At 46.1% G+C, this 27,932-nt stretch overlaps 1 protein-coding gene across 1 annotated transcript; it reads right to left on the reverse strand.

The window, feature by feature from the left end:
* LOC127918154 (ryanodine receptor 2-like) lies at positions 1-27,932 on the reverse strand (the record flags this gene model as incomplete). Its single annotated transcript, XM_052501393.1, has 10 exons — positions 1-241; positions 7,835-8,030; positions 8,446-8,573; positions 9,472-9,602; positions 16,348-16,429; positions 17,015-17,253; positions 18,750-18,810; positions 24,582-24,631; positions 26,445-26,566; positions 27,868-27,932. Coding segments are annotated over 10 exons (1,315 nt in total), but the record flags the coding sequence as incomplete, so codon positions are not given.

The raw sequence follows: 27,932 nt of genomic DNA on the forward strand, positions 1-27,932 counted from the left end.
CTGTTGTAGTCTACAAAGCGGATGAGTAGCGGATAAAAGGCATAGAGGTCTCTGATCAGGATGGTAAACTCATCCAGGATGAGTAGTTCCGCCTCAGACATCTCCCCTCGTCCCTCGGCCTTCATCTGTTCCTCATCCTGCAGTACGGTGGCAGCCTTCTTCCTCAACTTCTCCATCAGCGGCAGAAAGTGGGTCTTCAACAGCCCCCCCTTTGCCTTACCAATGATTGGCTGAGAGAACACTGGAGGCGAGGACAGAATAGAGAAGGACAGTTAGAGAGAGAGAGACTGGTGGGAAACAACGATGGTGGTGTTTCACTCTAGATGATATAACAGTTTGTTTTCTTATTTAAACAACGATGGTGGTGTTTCACTCCTTATCATTTATCGCCCTCCAGGTTCCCTCGGAGAGTTCATCAATGAGCTTGATGCCTTGATAAGCTCCTTTCCTGAGGACGGCTCACCTCTCACAGTTCTGGGCGACTTTAACCTCCCCACGTCTACCTTTGACTCATTCCTCTCTGCCTCCTTCTTTCCACTCCTCTCCTCTTTTGACCTCACCCTCTCACCTTCCCCCTACTCACAAGGCAGGCAATACGCTTGACCTCATCTTTACTAGATGCTGTTCTTCCACTAACCTCACTGCAACTCCCCTCCAAGTCTCCGACCACTACCTTGTATCCTTTTCCCTCTCGCTCTCATCCAACACTTCCCACACTGCCCCTACTCGGATGGTATCGCGCCGTCCCAACCTTCGCTCTCTCTCCCCGCTACTCTCTCCTCTTCCATCCTATCTTCTCTTCCCTCTGCTCAAACTTTCTCCAACCTATCTCCTGATTCTGCCTCCTCAACCCTCCTCTCCTCCCTTACTGCATCCTTTGACTCCCTATGTCCCCTATCCTCCAGGCCGGCTCGGTCCTCCCCCTCCCGCTCCGTGGCTCGACGACTCATTGCGAGCTCACAGAACAGGGCTCCGGGCAGCCGAGCGGAAATGGAGGAAAACTCGCCTCCCTGCGGACCTGGCATCCTTTCACTCCCTCCTCTCTACATTTTCCTCCTCTGTCTCTGCTGCTAAAGCCACTTTCTACCACTCTAAATTCCAAGCATCTGCCTCTAACCCTAGGAAGCTCTTTGCCACCTTCTCCTCCCTCCTGAATCCTCCCCCCCCTCCCTCCTCCCTCTCTGCAGATGACTTCGTCAACCATTTTGAAAAGAAGGTCGATGACATCCGATCCTCGTTTGCTAAGTCAAACGACACTGCTGGTTCTGCCCACACTGCCCTACCCTATGCTCTGACCTCTTTTCCCCTCTCTCTCCAGATGAAATCTCGCGTCTTGTGACGGCCGGCCGCCCAACAACCTGCCCGCTTGACCCTATCCCCTCCTCTCTTCTCCAGACCATTTCCGGAGACCTTCTCCCTTACCTCACCTCGCTCATCAACTCATCCCTGACCGCTGGCTACGTCCCTCCCGTCTTCAAGAGAGCGAGAGTTGCACCCCTTCTGAAAAAACCTACACTCGATCCCTCCGATGTCAACAACTACAGACCAGTATCCCTTCTCTCTTTTCTCTCCAAAACTCTTGAGCGTGCCGTCCTTGGCCAGCTCTACCGCTATCTCTCTCAGAATGACCTTCTTGATCCAAATCAGTCAGGTTTCAAGACTAGTCATTCAACTGAGACTGCTCTTCTCTGTATCACGGAGGCGCTCCGCACTGCTAAAGCTAACTCTCTCTCCTCTGCTCTCATCCTTCTAGACCTATCGGCTGCCTTCGATACTGTGAACCATCAGATCCTCCTCTCCACCCTCTCCGAGTTGGGCATCTCCGGCGCGGCCCACGCTTGGATTGCGTCCTACCTGACAGGTCGCTCCTACCAGGTGGCGTGGCGAGAATCTGTCTCCTCACCACGCGCTCTCACCACTGGTGTCCCCCAGGGCTCTGTTCTAGGCCCTCTCTTATTCTCGCTATACACCAAGTCACTTGGCTCTGTCATAACCTCACATGGTCTCTCCTATCATTGCTATGCAGACGACACACAATTAATCTTCTCCTTTCCCCCTTCTGATGACCAGGTGGCGAATCGCATCTCTGCATGTCTGGCAGACATATCAGTGTGGATGACGGATCACCACCTCAAGCTGAACCTCAGCAAGACGGAGCTCCTCTTCCTCCCGGGGAAGGACTGCCCGTTCCATGATCTCGCCATCACGGTTGACAACTCCATTGTGTCCTCCTCCCAGAGCGCTAAGAACCTTGGCGTGATCCTGGACAACACCCTGACGTTCTCAACTAACATCAAGGCGGTGTCCCGTTCCTGTAGGTTCATGCTCTACAACATCCGCAGAGTACGACCCTGCCTCACACAGGAAGCGGCGCAGGTCCTAATCCAGGCACTTGTCATCTCCCGTCTTGATTACTGCAACTCGCTGTTGGCTGGGCTCCCTGCCTGTGCCATTAAACCCCTACAACTCATCCAGAACGCCGCAGCCCGTCTGGTGTTCAACCTTCCCAAGTTCTCTCACGTCACCCCGCTCCTCCGCTCTCTCCACTGGCTTCCAGTTGAAGCTCGCATCCGCTACAAGACCATGGTGCTCGCCACGGAGCTGTGAGGGGAACGGCACCTCAGTACCTCCAGGCTCTGATCAGGCCCTACACCCAAACAAGGGCACTGCGTTCATCCACCTCTGGCCTGCTCGCCTCCCTACCACTGAAGAAGTACAGTTCCCGCTCAGCCCAGTCAAAACTGTTCGCTGCTCTGGCCCCCAATGGTGGAACAAACTCCCTCACGACGCCAGGACAGCGGAGTCAATCACCACCTTCCGGAGACACCTGAAACCCCACCTCTTCAAGGAATACCTAGGATAGGGTAAGTAAGGGTAAGTAATCCTTCTCACCCCCCTTCTCACCCCCCCAACAAGATTTAGATGCAAGTGGCTGTTCCACTGGTTGTCATAAGGTGTATGCACCAATTTGTAAGTCGCTCTGGATAAGAGCGTCTGCTAAATGACTTAAATGTAAATGTAATGATATAACAGTTTGTTTTCTTATTTAAACAACGATGGTGGTGTTTCACTCTAGATGATTCTACAGTTTGTTTTCTTATTTAAACAACGATGGTGGTGTTTCACTCTAGATGATATAACAGTTTGTTTTCTTATTTAAACAACGATGGTGGTGTTTCACTCTAGATGATATAACAGTTTGTTTTCTTATTTAAACAACGATGGTGGTGTTTCACTCTAGATGATATAACAGTTTGTTTTCTTATTTAAACAACGATGGTGGTGTTTCACTCTAGATGATATAACAGTTTGTTTTCTTATTTAAACAACGATGGTGGTGTTTCACTCTAGATGATATAACAGTTTGTTTTCTTATTTAAACAACGATGGTGGTGTTTCACTCTAGATGATTCTACAGTTTGTTTTCTTATTTAAACAACGATGGTGGTGTTTCACTCTAGATGATTCTACAGTTTGTTTTCTTATTTAAACAACGATGGTGGTGTTTCACTCTAGATGATATAACAGTTTGTTTTCTTATTTAAACAACGATGGTGGTGTTTCACTCTAGATGATATAACAGTTTGTTTTCTTATTTAAACAACGATGGTGGTGTTTCACTCTAGATGATATAACAGTTTGTTTTCTTATTTAAACAACGATGGTGGTGTATCACTCTAGATGATATAACAGTTTGTTTTCTTATTTAAACAACGATGGTGGTGTTTCACTCTAGATGATATAACAGTTTGTTTTCTTATTTAAACAACGATGGTGGTGTTTCACTCTAGATGATTCTACAGTTTGTTTTCTTATTTAAACAACGATGGTGATGTTTCACTCTAGATGATATAACAGTTTGTTTTTTTATTTAAACAACGATGGTGGTGTTTCACTCTAGATGATATAACAGTTTGTTTTCTTATTTAAACAACGATGGTGGTGTTTCACTCTAGATGATATAACAGTTTGTTTTCTTATTTAAACAACGATGGTGGTGTTTCACTCTAGATGATATAACAGTTTGTTTTCTTATTTAAACAACGATGGTGGTGTTTCACTCTAGATGATATAACAGTTTGTTTTCTTATTTAAACAACGATGGTAGTGTTTCACTCTAGATGATATAACAGTTTGTTTTCTTATTTAAACAACGATGGTGGTGTTTCACTCTAGATGATATAACAGTTTGTTTTCTTATTTAAACAACGATGGTGATGTATCACTCTAGATGATATAACAGTTTGTTTTATTTAAACAACGATGGTAGTGTTTCACTCTAGATGATATAACAGTTTGTTTTATTTAAACAACGATGGTGGTGTTTCACTCTAGATGATATAACAGTTTGTTTTCGTATTTAAACAATGATGGTAGTGTTTCACTCTAGATGATATAACAGTTTGTTTTCTTATTTAAACAACGATGGTGGTGTTTCACTCTAGATGATATAACAGTTTGTTTTCTTATTTAAACAACGATGGTGATGTATCACTCTAGATGATATAACAGTTTGTTTTATTTAAACAACGATGGTAGTGTTTCACTCTAGATGATATAACAGTTTGTTTTATTTAAACAACGATGGTGGTGTTTCACTCTAGATGATATAACAGTTTGTTTTCGTATTTAAACAATGATGGTAGTGTTTCACTCTAGATGATATAACAGTTTGTTTTATTTAAACAACGATGGTGGTGTTTCACTCTAGATGATATAACAGTTTGTTTTCGTATTTAAACAATGATGGTAGTGTTTCACTCTAGATGATATAACAGTTTGTTTTATTTAAACAACGATGGTGGTGTTTCACTCTAGATGATTCTACAGTTTGTTCTTTTATTTAAACAACGATGGTGGTGTTTCACTCTAGATTATATAACAGTTTGTTTTCTTATTTAAACAACGATGGTGGTGTTTCACTCTAGATGATATAACAGTTTGTTTTCTTATTTAAACAACGATGGTGGTGTTTCACTCTAGATGATATAACAGTTTGTTTTCTTATTTAAACAACGATGGTGGTGTTTCACTCTAGATGATTCTACAGTTTGTTTTCTTATTTAAACAACGATGGTGATGTATCACTCTAGATGATTCTACAGTTTGTTTTCTTATTTAAACAACGATGGTGGTGTTTCACTCTAGATGATATAACAGTTTGTTTTCTTATTTAAACAACGATGGTGGTGTTTCACTCTAGATGATATAACAGTTTGTTTTATTTAAACAACGATGGTGGTGTTTCACTCTAGATGATATAACAGTTTGTTTTATTTAAACAACGATGGTGATGTATCACTCTAGATGATATAACAGTTTGTTTTATTTAAACAACGATGGTGGTGTGTCACTCTAGATGATATAACAGTTTGTTTTATTTAAACAACGATGGTGATGTATCACTCTAGATGATATAACAGTTTGTTTTATTTAAACAACGATGGTGGTGTTTCACTCTAGATGATATAACAGTTTGTTTTCTTATTTAAACAACGATGGTGGTGTTTCACTCTAGATGATATAACAGTTTGTTTTCTTATTTAAACAACGATGGTGGTGTTTCACTCTAGATGATATAACAGTTTGTTTTCTTATTTAAACAACGATGGTGGTGTGTCACTCTAGATGATATAACAGTTTGTTTTCTTATTTAAACAACGATGGTGGTGTTTCACTCTAGATGATATAACAGTTTGTTTTCTTATTTAAACAACGATGGTGGTGTTTCACTCTAGATGATATAACAGTTTGTTCTATTTAAACAACGATGGTGGTGTTTCACTCTAGATGATATAACAGTTTGTTTTCTTATTTAAACAACGATGGTGGTGTTTCACTCTAGATGATATAACAGTTTGTTTTCTTATTTAAACAACGATGGTAGTGTTTCACTCTAGATGATATAACAGTTTGTTTTTTTATTTAAACAACGATGGTGATGTTTCACTCTAGATGATATAACAGTTTGTTTTCATTTAGAAACAATGCATTTTGGTTGCTGTGTCCCGTGACATCAACACATGATCACCACCACATGCAGTAACAACACATATCCAGTATGGGAAACTGCTTGGTCATGTGGGTGACCTATGCTCCTACGGCATAGAAGGATTGAAGACAAGTAAAGTGTGGGTAACCGTTGTGTTTCTGAGCACCCACCCACCTGCCGGTCAACCTATTCAGGCTTCCCCGTCGATCAACATGCAATTTTAGCATTTAATTTGTTCTCGAACAAGTCTACTACTCTTCCTGGGGTTCAAACAGGAAACAAAACAACATGTAAAATATATAAAATAAATCATAGGCATAATATAATATACATAACACTACCTAACACTACATAACACTACAGAAAACTACATCATCTCCTGCCTCTGCCTCACGCTTCAGAGACGGCTCCGGCCCTATAAGCCGTTCCTGCTGGGACAAGCCAAGGATTCGGTCAAGGTCACCCACCTATATAATACAATACACAATACATAATACAATACAAGATATATAGAATGGCTGTGTCTATTCACAGTCGCCGTTGTGCAGTAAGATGTTATTTTATCTGGTTTCTGAACCTGTTTTTATTGCTAGCTTGAGTTCCCACTTCCATGTAGTCATGTCTCTAATACTGAGCATTTTTCAGCCTCTTGTTCTGGACCTGTTTTTATTGCTTGAGTTCCCTGGGTGGAAGAGACTTCCATGTAGTCATGTCTCTAATACTGAGCATTTCCCAGCCTCTTGTTCTGGACCTGGGGACTGTGTAGAGACCCTCTGACTGCATATCTTGTGATGTACCGATGAGTGTCTGAACTGTGTGAGCCAACTGCTTAAACAGAGAGTTCTGTACCTTCAACACATCAGCACTTAACACAAAGACCAATAGTGATGAGGTCAACACCTCACACAAAGACCAATAGTGATGAGGTCAACACCTCACACAAAGACCAATAGTGATGTAGTCAACACATCAACACCTCACACAAAGACCAATAGTGATGAGGTCAACACATCAACACCTCACACAAAGACCAATAGTGATGAGGTCAACACATCAATACCTCACACAAAGACCAATAGTGATGAGGTCAACACATCAATACCTCACACAAAGACCAATAGTGATGAGGTCAACACATCAACACCTCACACAAAGACCAATAGTGATGAGGTTAACACATCAATACCTCACACAAAGACCAATAGTGATGAGGTCAACACATCAACACCTCACACAAAGACCAATAGTGATGAGGTCAACACATCAATACCTCACACAAAGACCAATATATATTTATTGGACATGATTTGAAAAGGCACACACACCTGTCTATATAAAGGTCCCAAAGTTTACAGTGAATGTCAGAACAAAAACTAGGTCACGAGGTCGAAGGAATTGTCCGTAGAGCTCAGAGACAGGATTGTGTCGAGGCACAGATCTGGGGAAGGGTACCAAAACATTTCTGCAGCATTGAAGGTCCCCAAGAACACAGTGGCCTCCATCATTCTAAAATGAAAGAAGGTCAGAACCACCAAGAATCTTGTTTCTAAAACCCTGTCCATGACATTTACTTTTGACTCAATGCTACTGAGTGGCCTGCCCACAGTGGGCTTCTTCCTAAGGCAGACAGTTTTCAGTACAAACAGTGGAATTCAATTCTATGTGCATATATGATTATTGCTGACGATCCCCTCTGACAACATACCGGACGTCGTGGTAACTACACACACACACACACACACACACACACACACACACACACACACACACATAACAACCAAGACATTGACAAGCAGGCTGAAGTGCTTTTGACCATGTGGTAGATAGAAGGTGTGTCTCTACCTGCAAGCCGTTTCATCCAGGCCCCCTCGTCGATCCCCAGGTTATTATAGATAATCTTCAGGATGTTGCCCAGTAGACTATTCATGTGGTCTGAGGTGAGGTGAGTACAGCAGCTGTCTGCAGTCTCCGGAGGGTTGTTCTCTGGGCCGTGCTCCCACCAGTGAGACATGTAGCTGCATAGCATGGGCAGCACCACCTGGGGATAAGGACAGGGGGAGGAATGCTCATGTTAAATGTTGAAGTAATGTTGTCTTTTCAATCTTGTTCTTATCTTTTGTAAGCTCAGGGATCCAGACCAACATTTTCCCCTGGTGTCACGGGGGCCACCAACGTTTTCAGTTGTTGGCACCAGCCCATGATTTGGTTGTACCAGCCCATGATTTGGTGTCTCCTGTTAATAAACCACCAGTCTCCTGTTAATAAACCACCAGTCTCCTGTTAATAAACCACCAGTCTCCTGTTAATAAACCACCAGTCTCCTGTTAATAAACCACCAGTCTCCTGTTAATAAACCACCAGTCTCCTGTTAATAAACCACCAGTCTCCTGTTAATAAACCACCAGTCTCCTGTTAATAAACCACCAGTCTCCTGGTAATAAACCAGTCTCTACCTCCATAACGTGAGGCATCTGCGTATAGTGCAGGCCGGACTCAGCCAGATCCATGATCTCCTCCAGAGACTTCTCCAGGGACGGGATGACTGGACACATCTCTCCGACCTGGAAGGGCAGATCGAGAGCTGGGGAAGCAGTGGGGGAGAGAGGAGAGAGGGGGAAGGGGAGAGGGAGGAGGGAGAGAGAGAGAGGGTGGGTGGAGAAAGAGAGAGGGTGGAGGGAGAGAGAGGGTGAAGGGAGAGAGAGAGAGAGAGAGAGAGAGAGAGAGAGAGAGAGAGAGCGAGAGAGAGGGTGGAGGGAGAGATGTTGGAGGGAGAGAGCGGGTGGAGGGAGAGAGAGGGTGGGTGGAGAAAGAGAGAGGGTGGAGGGAGAGAGAGGGTGGGTGGAGAAAGAGAGAGGGTGGAGGGAGAGAGAGGGTGAAGGGAGAGAGAGAGATAGAGCGAGAGAGGGGGTGGAGGGAGAGATGTTGGAGGGAGAGAGAGATAAAGAAAGAGAGAAGGTAGAGGGAGAGAGGGTGGAGGGAGAGAGAGGGTGGAGGGAGAGAAGGAGTAAGAGACAGAGAGATAAAAGGTGATAGTGAGAGAGACATAAAGACTGTATGCCGTCATTCCTCAATTCAGTTTGCAACATTTCTGCCAAGCTTCTCTCTATCTCTCCATCCAAACCGATCCGGTCTTTGATTCTAAAACACCTGAAGGACATTTATGCCAAGCTTCTCTCTATCTCTCCATCCAAACCGATCCGGTCTTTGATTCTAAAACACCTGAAGGACATTTATGCCAAGCTTCTCTCTATCTCTCCATCCAAACCGATCCTGTCTTTGATTCTAAAACACCTGAAGGACAGTTTGCAACATTTATGCCAAGCTTCTCTCTATCTCTCCATCCAAACCGATCCGGTCTTTGATTGTAAAACACCTGAAGGACAGTTTGCAACATTTATGCCAAGCTTCTCTCTATCTCTCCATCCAAACCGATCCGGTCTTTGATTCTAAAACACCTGAAGGACAGTTTGCAACAGTACCTGTTCTGTCCCGGGAGCCCTTGGTAATGTAGATGGAGTAGTTGTTGAACTGGTTGAGCTCTGGTTCCAGGAAGGCCACAGGGAACGCCCCCGAGAACGCTGCAAGACATTCACCGAGGGCTGGACGCTGCCTGCAGGAGGAAGAGGAGGGAGGGGGAGGAGGGAGGAAGAGGAGGAGGGGGGAGGAAGGAGGAGGAGGAGGAGGGGGAGGTAGGGGGAGGAAGGAGGAAGAGGATGAAGGGGCAGGAGGAGGAGGAGGTAGGGGAGGAAGGAGGAAGAGGAGGAAGGGGAGGAGGAGGATGAGGTAGGGGGAGGAGGAGGAGGTAGGGGGAGGAAGCAGAGGAAGGGGGAGGAGGAGAAGGAGGAGGAGGAAGGCGGAAGAGACGGAGGAAGGGGGAGGATAAGTAGGAGGTAGGGGAGGAAGAAAGAAGAGGAAGAAGGAGGAGGTAGGGGGAGGAGAAGGAGGAGGTATGGGAGGAAGGAGGAGGAGGAGGTAGGGTAGGAAGGAGGAAGAGGAGGAAGGGGCAGGAGGGGGGAGGAGGAGGTAGGGGGAGGAAGGAGGAGGAGGAGGAAGAGGCAGGAGGAGGAGGAGGTAGGGTAGGAAGGAGGAAGAGGAGGAAGAGGCAGGAGGAGGAGGAGGTAGGAGGAGGTAGGGTAGGAAGGAGGAAGGGGCAGGAGGAGGAGGAGGAGGAGGTAGGGTAGGAAGGAGGAAGAGGAGGAAGAGGCAGGAGGAGGAGGAGGTAGGGGGAGGAAGGAGGAAGAGGAGGGGGGGAGGAGGAGGAAAAGTGAGGGACAGCTCATGTTCAGGAAGACACTCCTTCTTCAGAATAACTGGTTTAACTAACCCAGTCACATCCTTTACTAGACTTAATGCAATATTAAAATGAGCCACAGAACAAATGATGGTTGTTGTAAATATATATATATATATATATATATATATATATTATATATATATATGCCATTTAGCTGACGCTTTTATCCAAAGCGACTTACAGTCATGTGTGCATACATTCTACGTATGGGTGGTCCCGGGAATCGAACCCACTACCCTGGCGTTACAAGCGCCATGCTCTACCAACTGAGCCACAGAAGGACCACAAATGTATGACATGTGGTGTCAACAGTCTGTAGAAGGTTCTAGACAGGACACTTTTAGATTGTCATTATCTATCATACTTCCAGCTAACAGCGGAGTCAATCACCACCTTAAAATGTAAATGTAAATGTAGGACACTTTTAGATTGTCATTATCTATCATACTTCCAGTGTCAATCAAAGTAGGGATTTTGAGAAAACGTGAAAAAACATTAAAAATTACCTCAGCATATTTCAAGTCGTGAATACATGTCACGTGAAGGTTTATTGGTCATATTGTTTGACATGCTAGCACGTTGTTTGACATGCTATCATATTGTTTGACATGCTATCATGTTGTTTGACATGCTAGCATGTTGTTTGACATGCTAGCATGTTGTTTGACATGCTATCATATTGTTTGACATGCTATCATGTTGTTTGACATGCTATCATGTTGTTTGACATGCTATCACGTTGTTTGACATGCTAGCATGTTGTTTGACATGCTATCATATTGTTTGACATGCTAGCATGTTGTTTGACATGCTATCATATTGTTTGACATGCTATCACGTTGTTTGACATGCTAGCATGTTGTTTGACATGCTATCATATTGTTTGACATGCTAGCATGTTGTTTGACATGCTATCATATTGTTTGACATGCTATCATGTTGTTTGACATGCTATCATGTAGTTTGACATGCTAGCATGTTGTTTGACATGCTATCATATTGTTTGACATGCTATCATGTTGTTTGACATGCTAGCATGTTGTTTGACATGCTATCATATTGTTTGACATGCTAGCATGTTGTTTGACATGCTATCATATTGTTTGACATGCTATCATATTGTTTGACATGATAGCATGTTGTTTGACATGCTATCATATTGTTTGACATGCTAGCATGTTGTTTGACATGCTATCATATTGTTTGACATGCTAGCATGTTGTTTGACATGCTATCATATTGTTTGACATGCTATCATGTTGTTTGACATGCTAGCATGTTGTTTGACATGCTATCATATTGTTTGACATGCTAGCATGTTGTTTGACATGCTATCATATTGTTTGACATGCTATCATGTTGTTTGACATGCTAGCATGTTGTTTGACATGCTAGCATGTTGTTTGACATGCTATCATATTGTTTGACATGCTATCATGTTGTTTGACATGCAAGCATGTTGTTTGACACGCTAGCATGTTGTTTGACATGCTATCATGTAGTTTGACATGCTATCATGTTGTTTGACATGCTAGCATGTTGTTTGACATTCTAGCATGTTGTTTGACATGCTATCATGTTGTTTGACATGCTATCATGTTGTTTGACATGCTATCATGTTGTTTGACATGCTATCACGTTGTTTGACATGCTATCACGTTGTTTGACATGCTATCACGTTGTTTGACATGCTAGCACGTTGTTTGACATGCTAGCACGTTGTTTGACATGCTAGCATGTTGTTTGACATGCTAGCACGTTGTTTGACATACTAGCACGTTGTTTGACATGCTATCATGTTGTTTGACATGCTATCATGTTGTTTGACATGCTATCATGTTGTTTGACATGCTATCACGTTGTTTGACATGCTATCACGTTGTTTGACATGCTATCACGTTGTTTGACATGCTAGCACGTTGTTTGACATGCTAGCATGTTGTTTGACATGCTAGCATGTTGTTTGACATGCTAGCACGTTGTTTGACATACTAGCATGTTGTTTGACATGCTATCATGTTGTTTGACATGCTAGCATGTTGTTTGACATGCTAGCATGTTGTTTGACAAGCGAGATCTTGGTCCATGGATACCGTATATCAAGTGTTGTACAGATCGGTCATTCGGAGCCAGAGGAGTAAAGCATTTTAAGTGTTTTTCACTCAATTCTAAATGGAGGACCTTAAAGTAACACTCCAGAGGAAATAGCCACCACTATTTTGAAGTGTTAAAACTGCAGGATCAGTCCACGGTGGAGCTAACGTAGGCTAATGTGATTAGCATGAGGTTGAGCTAACGTAGGCTAATGTGATTAGCATGAGGTTGAGCTAACGTAGGCTAATGCGATTAGCATGAGGTTGAGTTAATGTAGGCTAATGCGATTAGCACGAGGTTGTAAGTAACAAGAACATTTACCAGGACATCTGATATGGGCAGAAAGATTAAATTATTGTTAATCTAACTGCACTGTCCAATTTACAGTAGCTATTACAGTGAAATAATACCATGCCATTGTTTAAGGAGGGTGCACAGTTATGAACTTGAAAATGTATTATTAAAGCAATTAGGCACATTTGGGCAGTCTTGACACAAAATTTTGAAAATAAATGCAATGGTTCATTGGATCAGTCTAAACCTTTGCACATACAGTGCTGCCATCTAGTGGCCAACATCTAAATTGTACCTGGGCTGGAAGAATACATTATGGCCTTTCTCTTGCATTTCAAAGATGATGGTACAAAAAAACTGTTGTTTTTACTTCTTTGTATTATATATTTACCAGATCTAATGTGTTATATTCTCCTACATTCATTTCACATTTCAACCGGTTCAAAGAATATGCATATCATTGCTTCAGGGCCTGAGCTACAGGCAGTTAGATTTGGGTATGTCATTTTAGGAGAAAACTGGGGGAAAAGGGGCGGATACTTATTTAAACAAATCAAATATATATTTTAGATTCTTTAAAGCAGCCACCCTTTGCTTCTATGACAGCTTTCTGCATTCTTTCAACCAGTAAAAAGTAAATATGAAGAAAAACCCTGGAATCGGTAGGTGTGTCCAAACTCCTGACTGGCATTGTATATTCACCAATTGGGTGTGGGAATTTCCACGTGGCGTTGATAAACATTAACATTTTTGTAGTTCACTGACAGCTGTCAGTGTAGCTAGCGCGCTAACCTCATCCAGCTACTTCATGTCGTCGGTTGTTACGGAGTTTTTTTTGTTACTACAACGTATTCAACTGATTATCCAGCTGGTTCTATGGCTGGTTCTGGATGTGTCATAAGCATTGGTTTAGAGAACCCCCCCAGAGGGAATCCACTGGCCTGTATAACAAGACAACAACGTATTCAACAGATTATCCAGCTGGTTCTATGGCTGGTTCTGGATGTGTCATAAGCATTGGTTTAGAGAACCCCCCAGAGGGAATCCACTGGCCTGTATAACAAGACAACAACGTATTCAACAGATTATCCAGCTGGTTCTATGGCTGGTTCTGGATGTGTCATAAGCATTGGTTTAGAGAACCCCCCCAGAGGGAATCCACTGGCCTGTATAACAAGACAACAACGTATTCAACAGATTATCCAGCTGGTTCTATGGCTGGTTCTGGATGTGTCATAAGCATTGGTTTAGAGAACCCCCCAGAGGGAATCCACTGGCCTGTCCTGTTATGTCCAACGTTTTGGCATCTTGCATAAATTGAGGCCTCCGAATCCCCCATAGAAACCGTTAGAAAGAATAACTGTTTGGCTCCATGGCTGTTTGGCTCTCACCCAGCTTCTCTGCTTGAACCCCTAATTAAATACAACAGGGTCCCACCCAGCTTCTCTGCTTGAACCCCTAATTAAATACAACAGGGTCTCACCCAGCTTCTCTGCTTGAACCCCTAATTAAATACAATAGGGTTTCACCCAGCTTCTCTGCTTGAACCCCTAATTAAATACAATAGGGTTTCACCCAGCTTCTCTGCTTGAACCCCTAATTAAATACAATAGGGTTTCACCCAGCTTCTCTGCTTGAACCCCTAATTAAATACAATAGGGTTTCACCCAGCTTCTCTGCTTGAACCCCTAATTAAATACAATAGGGTTTCACCCAGCTTCTCTGCTTGAACCCCTAATTAAATACAACAGGGTCTCACCCAGCTTCTCTGCTTGAACCCCTAATTAAATACAATAGGGTCTCACCCAGCTTCTCTGCTTGAACCCCTAATTAAATACAATAGGGTCTCACGCAGCTTCTCTGCTTGAACCCCTAATTAAATACAATAGGGTTTCACCCAGCTTCTCTGCTTGAACCCCTAATTAAATACAATAGGGTTTCACCCAGCTTCTCTGCTTGAACCCCTAATTAAATACAACAGGGTCTCACCCAGCTTCTCTGCTTGAACCCCTAATTAAATACAATAGGCTCTCACCCAGCTTCTCTGCTTGAACCCCTAATTAAATACAATAGGGTCTCACGCAGCTTCTCTGCTTGAACCCCTAATTAAATACAATAGGGTTTCACCCAGCTTCTCTGCTTGAACCCCTAATTAAATACAACAGGGTCCCACCCAGCTTCTCTGCTTGAACCCCTAATTAAATACAACAGGGTCCCACCCAGCTTCTCTGCTTGAACCCCTAATTAAATACAATAGGGTTTCACCCAGCTTCTCTGCTTGAACCCCTAATTAAATACAATAGGGTCTCACCCAGCGTCTCTGCTTGAACCCCTAATTAAATACAATAGGCTCTCACCCAGCTTCTCTGCTTGAACCCCTAATTAAATACAACAGGGTCTCACCCAGCTTCTCTGCTTGAACCCCTAATTAAATACAATACGGTTTCACCCAGCTTCTCTGCTTGAACCCCTAATTAAATACAATAGGGTCTCACCCAGCTTCTCTGCTTGAACCCCTAATTAAATACAATAGGGTCTCACCCAGCTTCTCTGCTTGAACCCCTAATTAAATACAATAGGGTCTCACCCAGCTTCTCTGCTTGAACCCCTAATTAAATACAACAGGGTCTCACCCAGCTTCTCTGCTTGAACCCCTAATTAAATACAATAGGGTCCCACCCAGCTTCTCTGCTTGAACCCCTAATTAAATACAACAGGGTCCCACCCAGCTTCTCTGCTTGAACCCCTAATTAAATACAACAGGGTCCCACCCAGCTTCTCTGCTTGAACCCCTAATTAAATACAACAGGGTCTCACCCAGCTTCTCTGCTTGAACCCCTAATTAAATACAATAGGGTTTCACCCAGCTTCTCTGCTTGAACCCCTAATTATATTTCTGTAATGGACATGAATGGCGTAACTGGTTGGATGATTATATATATATATATATATTCTGATCAGTTCCAGACACCCTATCTTCCTCTTAATCATCATATTCACATTGAATTCATTTTGACATTTGTAAAAGTAGTTTAACATGAAGATTGGTACGGTTTTATTTTTTTGCTTATTGGGTTGAAATGAAATGATACCAGATGACTTTAGAAAAGAAAATGGCCGTTGAATGATCTGATCAGATGATAACGGATCAGATGGAATGATAACGGATCAGATCAGATGATAACGGATCAGATGGAATGATAACGGATCAGATGGAATGATAACGGATCAGATGAAATGATAACGGATCAGATCAGATGATAACGGATCAGATGGAATGATAACGGATCAGATGGAATGATAACGGATCAGATCGAATGATAACGGATCAGATCAGATGATAACGGATCAGATGGAATGATAACGGATCAGATGGAATGATAACGGATCAGATGGAATGATAACGGATCAGATCAGATGATAACGGATCAGATGGAATGATAACGGATCAGATCAGATGATAACAGATCAGATCGAATGATAACGGATCAGATGGAATGATAACGGATCAGACCGAATGATGAAGAAAAGAGCATTGTGTTGAACACTGTTACGACGTTTAACAGTGAGAATCGCAGAACGGCGAACTTACTAAATGACCTGGAGTTGACTGTGTGATTGACTTCCTCTTAATTAATCATCGTGTTCACATTGCATTTCATTTTGACGTTACCTTTCTACGTAGATGCTGTCGTTGGTACCAAGACTATACAGGCTGTTGAGGATCCGATAACAGGCCACCTGGACGTCATCCACTGTGAAGACAACAAGGGAAGTCTCCTTACACAGAGGACCTACAGTATGACCTTTACAGGACGGTGTCCTTACACAGAGGACCTACAGTATGACCTTTACAGGACGGTGTCCTTACACAGAGGACCTACAGTATGACCTTTACAGGACGGTGTCCTTACACAGAGGACCTACAGTATGACCTTTACAGGACGGTGTCCTTACACAGAGGACCTACAGTATGACCTTTACAGGACGGTGTCCTTACACAGAGGACCTACAGTATGACCTTTACAGGACGGTGTCCTTACACCTTTTTAATTAACAATGACTAATGAGGGCTTGTCTTGTGTGAGATACAGGAATGGCCTTTTTAATTAACAATGAGGGCTTGTCTTGTGTGAGATACAGGGATGGCCTTTTTAATTAACAATGACTAATGAGGCCTTGTCTCATGTTTGAGCAGCAGGTAAGTGCAGTTTCATCATTGGCCAATAGGTGGTGCTACAAGCTCTCATCAGGCTTTTGGTGGAATTGCCCCTATATCAGGTTTTGTTCAGCAAAAAAACAAATGATCCAAATGTGAATTGATCTACTGGTATGCATACATATGAGGTCTTCCCCAAAGAGGTTCTGCCCGATGTGTTCGAACAGGGAGGAGAGGACAGGGAGCAGGGCTACGCTGGTGTAGTTAATGATCTGGGTGACTCCTTTGGGCTGGGATTGACTGTGAGTGAACTGGCCCTGCTTCAGGTTCTCTAAAGTCTTCTCCAAGTCCTCTGCTGCGTTGTCGAAGAACGCCCTCAACGCCGTCTTCACCGTCTCCAGACCCGTCTTCATCACCGTCCTGGAGAACAGACACGGATTATATTACCATCAGTTGGTAGAGGACGGCGCTGGTACCGCCACGATTGTGGGTTCGAATCCCGGGGCCAACCATACTTAAAATGTATACATATATATATATATGCCATTTAGCAGACGCTTTTATCCAAAGCGATTTACAGTCATGTGTGCATACATTCTACGTATGGGTGGTCCCGGGAATCGAAGTGGGTAATGGTGAAACAACATGTTGAGAGATGGCTGGATTCTAAACCCAGTGGGTAATGGTGAAACAACATGTTGAGAGATGGCTGGATTCTAAATCCAGAGGGTAATGGTGAAACAACATGTTGAGAGATGGCTGGATTCTAAACCCAGAGGGTAATGGTGAAACTACATGTTGAGAGATGGCTGGATTCTAAACCCAGAGGATAATGGTGAAACAACATGTTGAGAGATGGCTGGATTCTAAACCCAGAGGGTAATGGTGAAACAACATGTTGAGAGATGGCTGGATTCTAAACCCAGAGGGTAATGGTGAAACAACATGTTGAGAGATGGCTGGATTCTAAACCCAGAGGGTAATGGTGAAACAACATGTTGAGAGATGGCTGGATTCTAAACCCAGAGGGTAATGGTGAAACAACATGTTAAGAGATGGCTGGATTCTCACAGTATCTGGGCTGGATTCTAAACCCAGAGGGTAATGGTGAAACAACATGTTGAGAGATGGCTGGATTCTAAATCCAGAGGGTAATGGTGAAACAACATGTTGAGAGATGGCTGGATTCTAAATCCAGAGGGTAATGGTGAAACAACATGTTGAGAGATTTACATTTACATTACATTTACATTTAAGTCATTTAGCAGACGCTCTTATCCAGAGCGACTTACAAATTGGATGGCTGGATTCTAAACCCAGAGGGTAATGGTGAAACAACATGTTGAGAGATGGCTGGATTCTAAACCCAGAGGGTAATGGTGAAACAACATGTTAAGAGATGGCTGGATTCTCACAGTATCTGGGCTGGATTCTAAACCCAGAGGGTAATGCTGAAACAACATGTTGAGAGATGGCTGGATTCTAAACCCAGAGGGTAATGGTGAAACTACATGTTGAGAGATGGCTGGATTCTAAACCCAGAGGGTAATGGTGAAACAACATGTTGAGAGATGGCTGGATTCTAAACCCAGAGGGTAATGGTGAAACAACATGTTGAGAGATGGCTGGATTCTAAACCCAGAGGGTAATGCTGAAACAACATGTTGAGAGATGGCTGGATTCTAAACCCAGAGGGTAATGGTGAAACTACATGTTGAGAGATGGCTGGATTCTAAACCCAGAGGGTAATGGTGAAACAACATGTTGAGAGATGGCTGGATTCTAAACCCAGAGGGTAATGGTGAAACTAACATGTTGAGAAAAACAACTTTTACCACATCATGACATCAGCTAATGGGGATCCAAACACACTCAAATATGACTTCCATATGAATAGGGTTCATGTGGTCACTCACCTGGCGTCCAGTGTCTGGCCCAGTATGTGAAGACAGTTGACTATGGAGGTAGCATGGCTTCCTGTGTGGAGACATGAGGCAGTGTTACAGCCTGAGTAGTCCTGTAGAACCACGGCATATAGACGAGCTGAGACAAGCATGGATACAGAACCACAGCATATAGACGAGCTGAGACAAGCATGGATACAGAACCACAGGGTCCAGTGTAGAGCTGAGACAAGCATGGATACAGAACCACGGCATATAGACGAGTTGAGACAAGCATGGATACGGAACCACAGCATATAGACGAGCTGAGACAAGCATGGATACGGAACCACAGCATATAGACGAGCTGAGACAAGCATGGATACGGAACCACAGCATATAGACGAGCTGAGACAAGCATGGATACAGAACCACAGCATATAGACGAGCTGAGACAAGCATGGATACAGAACCACAGCATATAGACGAGCTGAGACAAGCATGGATACAGAACCACGGCATATAGACGAGCTGAGACAAGCATGGATACAGAACCACAGCATATAGACGAGCTGAGACAAGCATGGATACGGAACCACAGCATATAGACGAGCTGAGACAAGCATGGATACGGAACCACAGCATATAGACGAGCTGAGACAAGCATGGATACAGAACCACAGCATATAGACGAGCTGAGACAAGCATGGATACAGAACCACAGCATATAGACGAGCTGAGACAAGCATGGATACGGAACCACAGCATATAGACGAGCTGAGACAAGCATGGATACGGAACCACAGCATATAGACGAGCTGAGACAAGCATGGATACAGAACCACAGCATATAGACGAGCTGAGACAAGCATGGATACAGAACCACAGCATATAGACGAGCTGAGACAAGCATGGATACGGAACCACAGCATATAGACAAGCTGAGACAAGCATGGATACAGAACCACAGCATATAGACGAGTTGAGACAAGCATGGATACAGAACCACAGCATATAGACGAGCTGAGACAAGCATGGATACAGAACCACAGCATATGGACGAGCTGAGACAAGCATGGATACGGAACCACAGCATATAGACGAGCTGAGACAAGCATGTATACAGAACCACAGCATATGGACGAGCTGAGACAAGCATGGATACAGAACCACAGCATATGGACGAGCTGAGACAAGCATGGATACAGAACCACAGCATATAGACGAGCTGAGACAAGCATGGATACAGAACCACAGGGTCCAGTGTAGAGCTGAGACAAGCATGGATACGGAACCACAGAGTCCAGTGTAGAGCTGAGACATGCATGGATACAGAACCACAGAGTCCAGTGTAGAGCTGAGACATGCATGGATACAGAACCACAGAGTCCAGTGTAGAGCTGAGACATGCATGGATACAGAACCACAGAGTCCAGTGTAGAGCTGAGACATGCATGGATACAGAACCACAGGGTCCAGTGTAGAGCTGAGACATGCATGGATACAGAACCACAGAGTCCAGTGTAGAGCTGAGACATGCATGGATACAGAACCACAGGGTCCAGTGTAGAGCTGAGACATGCATGGATACAGAACCACAGAGTCCAGTGTAGAGCTGAGACATGCATGGATACAGAACCACGGCATATAGACGAGCTGAGACAAGCATGGATACAGAACCACAGCATATAGACGAGCTGAGACAAGCATGGATACGGAACCACAGCATATAGACGAGCTGAGACAAGCATGGATACAGAACCACAGCATATAGACGAGCTGAGACAAGCATGGATACAGAACCACAGAGTCCAGTGTAGAGCTGAGACAAGCATGGATACAGAACCACAGAGTCCAGTGTAGAGCTGAGACATGCATGGATACAGAACCACAGAGTCCAGTGTAGAGCTGAGACATGCATGGATACAGAACCACAGAGTCCAGTGTAGAGCTGAGACATGCATGGATACAGAACCACAGAGTCCAGTGTAGAGCTGAGACATGCATGGATACAGAACCACAGAGTCCAGTGTAGAGCTGGGACATGCATGGATACAGAACCACAGAGTCCAGTGTAGAGCTGAGACATGCATGGATACAGAACCACAGAGTCCAGTGTAGAGCTGAGACATGCATGGATACAGAACCACAGAGTCCAGTGTAGAGCTGAGACATGCATGGATACAGAACCACAGAGTCCAGTGTAGAGCTGAGACATGCATGGATACAGAACCACAGAGTCCAGTGTAGAGCTGAGACATGCATGGATACAGAACCACAGGGTCCAGTGTAGAGCTGAGACATGCATGGATACAGAACCACAGAGTCCAGTGTAGAGCTGAGACATGCATGGATACAGAACCACAGAGTCCAGTGTAGAGCTGAGACATGCATGGATACAGAACCACAGAGTCCAGTGTAGAGCTGAGACAGAACCACAGGGTCCAGTGTACTGATACTACTGAAGACCACACTCATGTAGGTTTAGATGGACAGATCACACACTTCCAATATAAAACACCAGTAACCTAGACCTAAGGCAGGGCTTTTCAACCCGGGGACCCCCCAAACCCGGGGGACCCCCCAACAGTACCATGTATTTGATTCCACAGCTAACTCACCTGATTCAACTGGCCAACTAATCCCCAAGCCCCTTTCACTAGGTCAATCAGGTGAGATAATTCACTACTACAACATAGTGAAACGGTTTGTGGGGGGTCCTCGAGAAGCGGTTTGAAAAGGTAATGACATAGCATGGGGGGGAAGTGTTGATGTGTTTACCATTACAGAGACTAAACCAGGTTAGTTTGAATTGTTTCATCTATTTGACCAAATGAATGTCTATGAGTGAGCATTTAAAGAGGAAATAAATCACTGAAATAGGTGATAACAGCTTTACTCAGCGTGTTATTAAATGGATATGACAAACAGCACAGGAACTACACTTCACCCCATGCATAGCCAGAGCATTCGGTCTAATCGGCTTAGACAACTTTGCATGCTTCACAGGCATCTGGCATCAGTATTTGAAGTGCCTATAGGGAGGAGCTGGGGACAGGGGGAGGAGCTGGGGCCAGGGGGAGGAGCTGGGACCAGGGATAGGAGCTGGGACCAGGGATAGGAGCTGGGCCATGGGTAGGAGCTGGGACCAGGGATAGGAGCTGGGCCATGGGGAGGAGCTGGGACCAGGGATAGGAGCTGGGCCATGGGTAGGAGCTGGGGCCAAGAGCTGGAGCTGGGACCAGGGGTAGGAGCTGGGCCATGGGTAGGAGCTGGGGCCAAGAGCTGGAGCTGGGACCAGGGGTAGGAGCTGGGACCAGGGATAGGAGCTAGGACCAGGGGTAGGAGCTGGGACCAGGGGTAGGAGCTGGGACCAGGGGTAGGAGCTGGGGCCAAGAGCTGGAGCTGGGACCAGGGGTAGGAGCTGGGCCATGGGTAGGAGCTGGGGCCAAGAGCTGGAGCTGGGACCAGGGGTAGGAGCTGGGACCAGGGGTAGGAGCTGGGACCAGGGGTAGGAGCTGGGACCAGGGGTAGGAGCTGGGGCCAAGAGATGGAGCTGGGACCAGGGGTAGGAGCTGGGACCAGGGATAGGAGCTGGGACCAGGGATAGGAGCTGGGACCAGGGGTAGGAGCTGGGGCCAAGAGCTGGAGCTGGGACCAGGGATAGGAGCTGGGACCAGGGGTAGGAGCTGGGGCCAAGAGCTGGAGCTGGGACCAGGGATAGGAGCTGGGCCATGGGTAGGAGCTTGGGCCAAGAGCTGGAGCTGGGACCAGGGGTAGGAGCTGGGACCAGGGGTAGGAGCTGGGGCCAAGAGCTGGAGCTGGGACCAGGGGTAGGAGCTGGGACCAGGGGTAGGAGCTGGGACCAGGGATAGGAGCTGGGACCAGGGGTAGGAGCTTGGGCCAAGAGCTGGAGCTGGGGCCAGGGATAGGAGCTGGGCCATGGGTAGGAGCTGGGGCCAAGAGCTGGAGCTGGGACCAGGGATAGGAGCTGGGGCCAGGGGTAGGAGCTGGGGCCATGAGTTGGAGCTGGTACCAGGGGTAGGCGCTGGGGCCATGAGCTGGAGCTGGGACCAGGGATAGGAGCTGGGACCAGGGGTAGTATCTGGGACCAGGGGTAGGAGCTGGGTACAGGGGTAGAGGCTGGGACCAGGGGTAGGAGCTGGAACCAGGGGTAGGAGCTGGGACCAGGGGTAGGAGCTGGGACCAAGAGCTGGAGCTGGGACCGGGGTTAGGAGCTGGGAAAAGGGGTAGGAGCTGGGACCGAGAGCTGGAGCTGGGGAAAGAGCTGGAGCTGGGACCAGGGGTAGGAGCTGGGACCAGGTGTAGAAGCTGGGTCCAGGGGTAGGGGCTGGGACCAGGGGTAGGGGATGGGACCAGGGGTAGGGGCTTGGTCCAGAGGTAGGGGACATGGGTAGGGGCTGGGACCAGGGGTAGGGGTTCGGACCAGGGGTAGGAGCTGGGACCAGGGTTAAGAGGTGGGACCAGGGGTAGGAGCAGGGACCAGGGTTAAGAGGTGGGACCAAGAGCTGGAGCTGGGACCAGGGATAGGAGCTGGGCCATTGGTAGGAGCTGGGGCAAAGAGCTGGAGCTGGGCCCAGGGGTAGGAGCTGGGGCCATGAGTTGGAGCTGGGGCCAGGGATAGGAGCTGGGGCCATGAGCTGGAGCTGGGACCAGGGATAGGAGCTGGGACCAGGGGTAGTAGCTGAGACCAGGGGTAGGAGCTGGGACCAGGGGTAGAGGCTGGGACCAGGGGTAGGAGCTGGAACCAGGGGTAGGAGCTGGGACCAGGGGTAGGAGCTGGGACCAGGGGTAGGAGCTGGGGGTCAAGAGCTGGAGCTGGGGCCGGGGTTAGGAGCTGGGAAAAGGGGTAGGAGCTGGGACCAAGAGCTGGAGCTGGGGCAAAGAGCTGGAGCTGGGACCAGGGGTAGGAGCTGGGACCAGGGGTAGGAGCTGGGTCCAGGGGTAGGGGCTGCGACCAGGGGTAGGGGATGGGACCAGGGGTAGGGGCTTGGTCCAGAGGTAGGGGACAGGGGTAGGGGCTGGGACCAGGGGTAGGGGTTCGGACCAGGGGTAGGAGCTGGGACCAGGGTTAAGAGGTGGGACCAGGGGTAGGAGCAGGGACCAGGGTTAAGAGGTGGGACCAAGAGCTGGAGCTGGGACCAGGGGTAGGAGCAGGGGGTCAAGAACTGGAGCTGGGGCCAGAGTTAGGAGCTGGGTACAGGGGTAGGAGCTGGGGCCAGGGTTAGGGGCTGGTACCAGGGGTAGGAGCTGGGGCCAGGGGTAGGAGCTGGGACCAGGGGTAGGAGCTGGGACCAGGGGTAGGAGCTGGAACCAGGGGTAGGAGCTGGGACCAGGGGTAGGAGCTGGGACCAGGGGTAGGAGCTGGGACCAGGGTTAGAAGCTGGGGGTCAGGGGTAGGAGCTGGGGCCAAGAGCTGGAGCTGGGACCAGGGTTAGAAGCTGGGGGTCAGGGGTAGGAGCTGGGGCCAAGACCTGGGACCAGGGGTAGGAGCTGGGGCCAGGGGTAGGAGCTGGAAATATGGGTAGGGGACAGGGTTTGGAGCCGGAAACATGGGTAGGGGACAGGGTTAGGAGCTGGGGCCAAGACCTGGGACCAGGGGTAGGAGCTGGGACCAGGGGTAGGAGCTGGGACCAGGGGTAGGAGGTGGGACCAGGGGTAGGGGATGGAGACAGTGGTATTAAATCCAGCATTAAACTATAATATGTGTCCCAAATGGCATCCTTTATAATGCAAAGGGATTTGGTCAAAAGTAGTGCACTACATAGGGAACAGGTAGTCATTTGGGACACATTCCAAATGTCCACACTATCCTTAGAAGCACACTCTTCACAGCCTTCTTACCAAACAATGATATCCTATGTCTGACAAGAAGTCCCAGTTTGCAGAACAGGCTGAAGAGAAGATGAAGAAAACGTAAGAGGAAAGAGAGGAAACAAAGACAAGATAATCAAGTGACGCAATTTGAAGAAGAAGAATAGTCTGCTTTATAAGAGTGAGTGATGTCTGAATCACTCAGATTTACACATCTACAGAGCTACAGTCCAGGGTTTCAAAGCAACACTGTGTCAGGACTAGAGCTACAGTCCAGGGTTTAGAAACAACACTGTGTCAGGACTAGAGCTACAGTCCAGGGTTTAGAAACAACACTGTGTCAGGACTAGAGCTACAGTCCAGGGTTTAGAAACAACACTGTGTCAGGACTAGAGCTACAGTCCAGGGTTTAGAAACAACACTGTGTCAGGACTAGAGCTACAGTCCAGGGTTTCAAAGCAACACTGTGTCAGGACTAGAGCTACAGTCCAGGGTTTAGAAACAACACTGTGTCAGGACTAGAGCTACAGTCCAGGGTTTAGAAACAACACTGTGTCAGGACTAGAGCTACAGTCCAGGGTTTAGAAACAACACTGTGTCAGGACTAGAGCTACAGTCCAGGGTTTAGAAACAACACTGTGTCAGGACTAGAGCTACAGTCCAGGGTTTAGAAACAACACTGTGTCAGGACTAGAGCTACAGTCCAGGGTTTAGAAACAACACTGTGTCAGGACTAGAGCTACAGTCCAGGGTTTAGAAACAACACTGTGTCAGGACTAGAGCTACAGTCCAGGGTTTAGAAACAACACTGTGTCAGGACTAGAGCTACAGTCCAGGGTTTAGAAACAACAGTCAGGACTAGAGCTACAGTCCAGGGTTTAGAAACAACAGTCAGGACTAGAGCTACAGTCCAGGGTTTAGAAACAACACTGTGTCAGGACTAGAGCTACAGTCCAGGGTTTAGAAACAACAGTGTGTCAGGACTAGAGCTACAGTCCAGGGTTTAGAAACAACAGTCAGGACTAGAGCTACAGTCCAGGGTTTAGAAACAACAGTGTGTCAGGACTAGAGCTACAGTCCAGGGTTTAGAAACAACACTGTGTCAGGACTAGAGCTACAGTCCAGGGTTTAGAAACAACAGTCAGGACTAGAGCTACAGTCCAGGGTTTAGAAACAACACTGTGTCAGGACTAGAGCTACAGTCCAGGGTTTAGAAACAACAGTCAGGACTAGAGCTACAGTCCAGGGTTTAGAAACAACACTGTGTCAGGACTAGAGCTACAGTCCAGGGTTTAGAAACAACACTGTGTCAGGACTAGAGCTACAGTCCAGGGTTTAGAAACAACACTGTGTCAGGACTAGAGCTACAGTCCAGGGTTTAGAAACAACACTGTGTCAGGACTAGAGCTACAGTCCAGGGTTTAGAAACAACAGTCGGGACTAGAGCTACAGTCCAGGGTTTAGAAACAACAGTCAGGACTAGAGCTACAGTCCAGGGTTTAGAAACAACAGTCAGGACTAGAGCTACAGTCCAGGGTTTAGAAACAACACTGTGTCAGGACTAGAGCTACAGTCCAGGGTTTAGAAACAACACTGTGTCAGGACTAGAGCTACAGTCCAGGGTTTAGAAACAACACTGTGTCAGGACTAGAGCTACAGTCCACAGGGTTTCAAGGAACACTGTGCTCCTGGCACCCCCGAAGGGGGAACTAGCTTCCCCCTGAAACTAAGACAACAGCGTCCCCTGCCCATCTTCTGGAAACATCTGGAACACGACCTCTTCAAAGAATACGTTACACAACCCACAGCACCAATCACATTCCATGTATTAATATTGTACGACAGAGACTGAAGCAATGCATTGGACATGCGAATATATGTATAATCTCTCACCTTGTCACCATCTCCTTCTCCTTATTGGAGGCGTGGCCCCCACTGCTGATTGGTCGGATGGCCGTGGACAGGAAGTAGAGGCGGTGATTCTTGAAGTACTGGTCGACCAATGGCAGGACCACCTAAGGGAGCCCAGGGTTCCCATTAGTCTCAGGGGTCAGAAATAGTTCATCAGGCGAACGTGAAAGACTCTAGCTTCTCAGAGCGACGTAGGTCATCTCCTGTCCGGTAACCAGTCTGTGTTGCTCGCTAGCTCATCTCATGATTGGACCTTGTTGTTGCCCGGGTGTTGTCCTGGCCTGGGTGTTATTGTACAAGGCCTGTTGCTTGTCACTATTGTTGGCTGTATTGGCTGTTTGTTTTGGTTGTGTTTCAGATTATTTGGTTGCCCAATAGAAATTAATAGTAAATCATGTATTTATTTTTTATTTTTTTTGTAAAGAAGAATATAATATGTTTCTAAACACTTCATTAATCTGAATGTTAACATGATTAAATATAATCCTGAATGAATCGTGAATAATAATGAGTGAGAAAGTTACAGATGCAGAAATATCATACCTCCAAGACATGCTAACCTCTCACCATTACAATAACAGGGGAGATTAGCATACCTCCAAGACACGCTAACCTCTCACCATTACAATAACAGGGGAGATTAGCATACCTCCAAGACATGCTAACCTCTCATCATTATAATAACAGGGGAGGTTAGCATACCTCCAATACATGCTAACTTCTCACCATTACAATAACAGGGGAGGTTAGCATACCTCCAAGACATGCTAACCTCTCACCATTACAATAACAGGGGAGGTTAGCATACCTCCAAGACATGCTAACCTCTCACCATTACAATAACAGGGAGTTAGCATACCTCCAAGACAGCTAACCTCTCACCATTACATACCTCCAAGACATGCTAACCTCTCATCATTACAATAACAGGGAGGTTAGCATACCTCCAAGACATGCTAACCTCTCATCATTACAATAACAGGGGGGGCATACCTCCAAGACATGCATACCTCCAAGACATGCTAACCTCTCATCATTACAATGACAGGGAGGTTAGCATACCTCCAAGACATGGAGTTAGCATTCCAAGCATAACCTCTCATCATCCAAGACATGCTAACCTCTCACCATTACAATAACAGGGGAGGTTAGCATACCTCCAAGACATGCTAACCTCTCACCACCATTACCTCCAAGACACACCTCTCATCAACAGGAGGTTAGCATACCTCCAAGACATGCTAACCTCTCATCATTACAATAACAGGGGAGGTTAGCATACCTCCAAGACATGCTAACCTCTCACCATTACAATAACAGGGGAGGTTAGCATACCTCCAAGACATGCTAACCTCTCATCATTACAATAACATGGTGGAGAAAAGCAGGGAGGAGTCAGTCTCACCTTTCCAAAAAACTTCATCTGCAGCTCGTGAGGAACATTCTCTCCTTTCGGCGGTGTCCCAACGT

Source organism: Oncorhynchus keta, unplaced genomic scaffold, assembly GCF_023373465.1.
Source record: "Oncorhynchus keta strain PuntledgeMale-10-30-2019 unplaced genomic scaffold, Oket_V2 Un_contig_13438_pilon_pilon, whole genome shotgun sequence".
Classification (NCBI taxonomy): domain Eukaryota; kingdom Metazoa; phylum Chordata; class Actinopteri; order Salmoniformes; family Salmonidae; genus Oncorhynchus; species Oncorhynchus keta.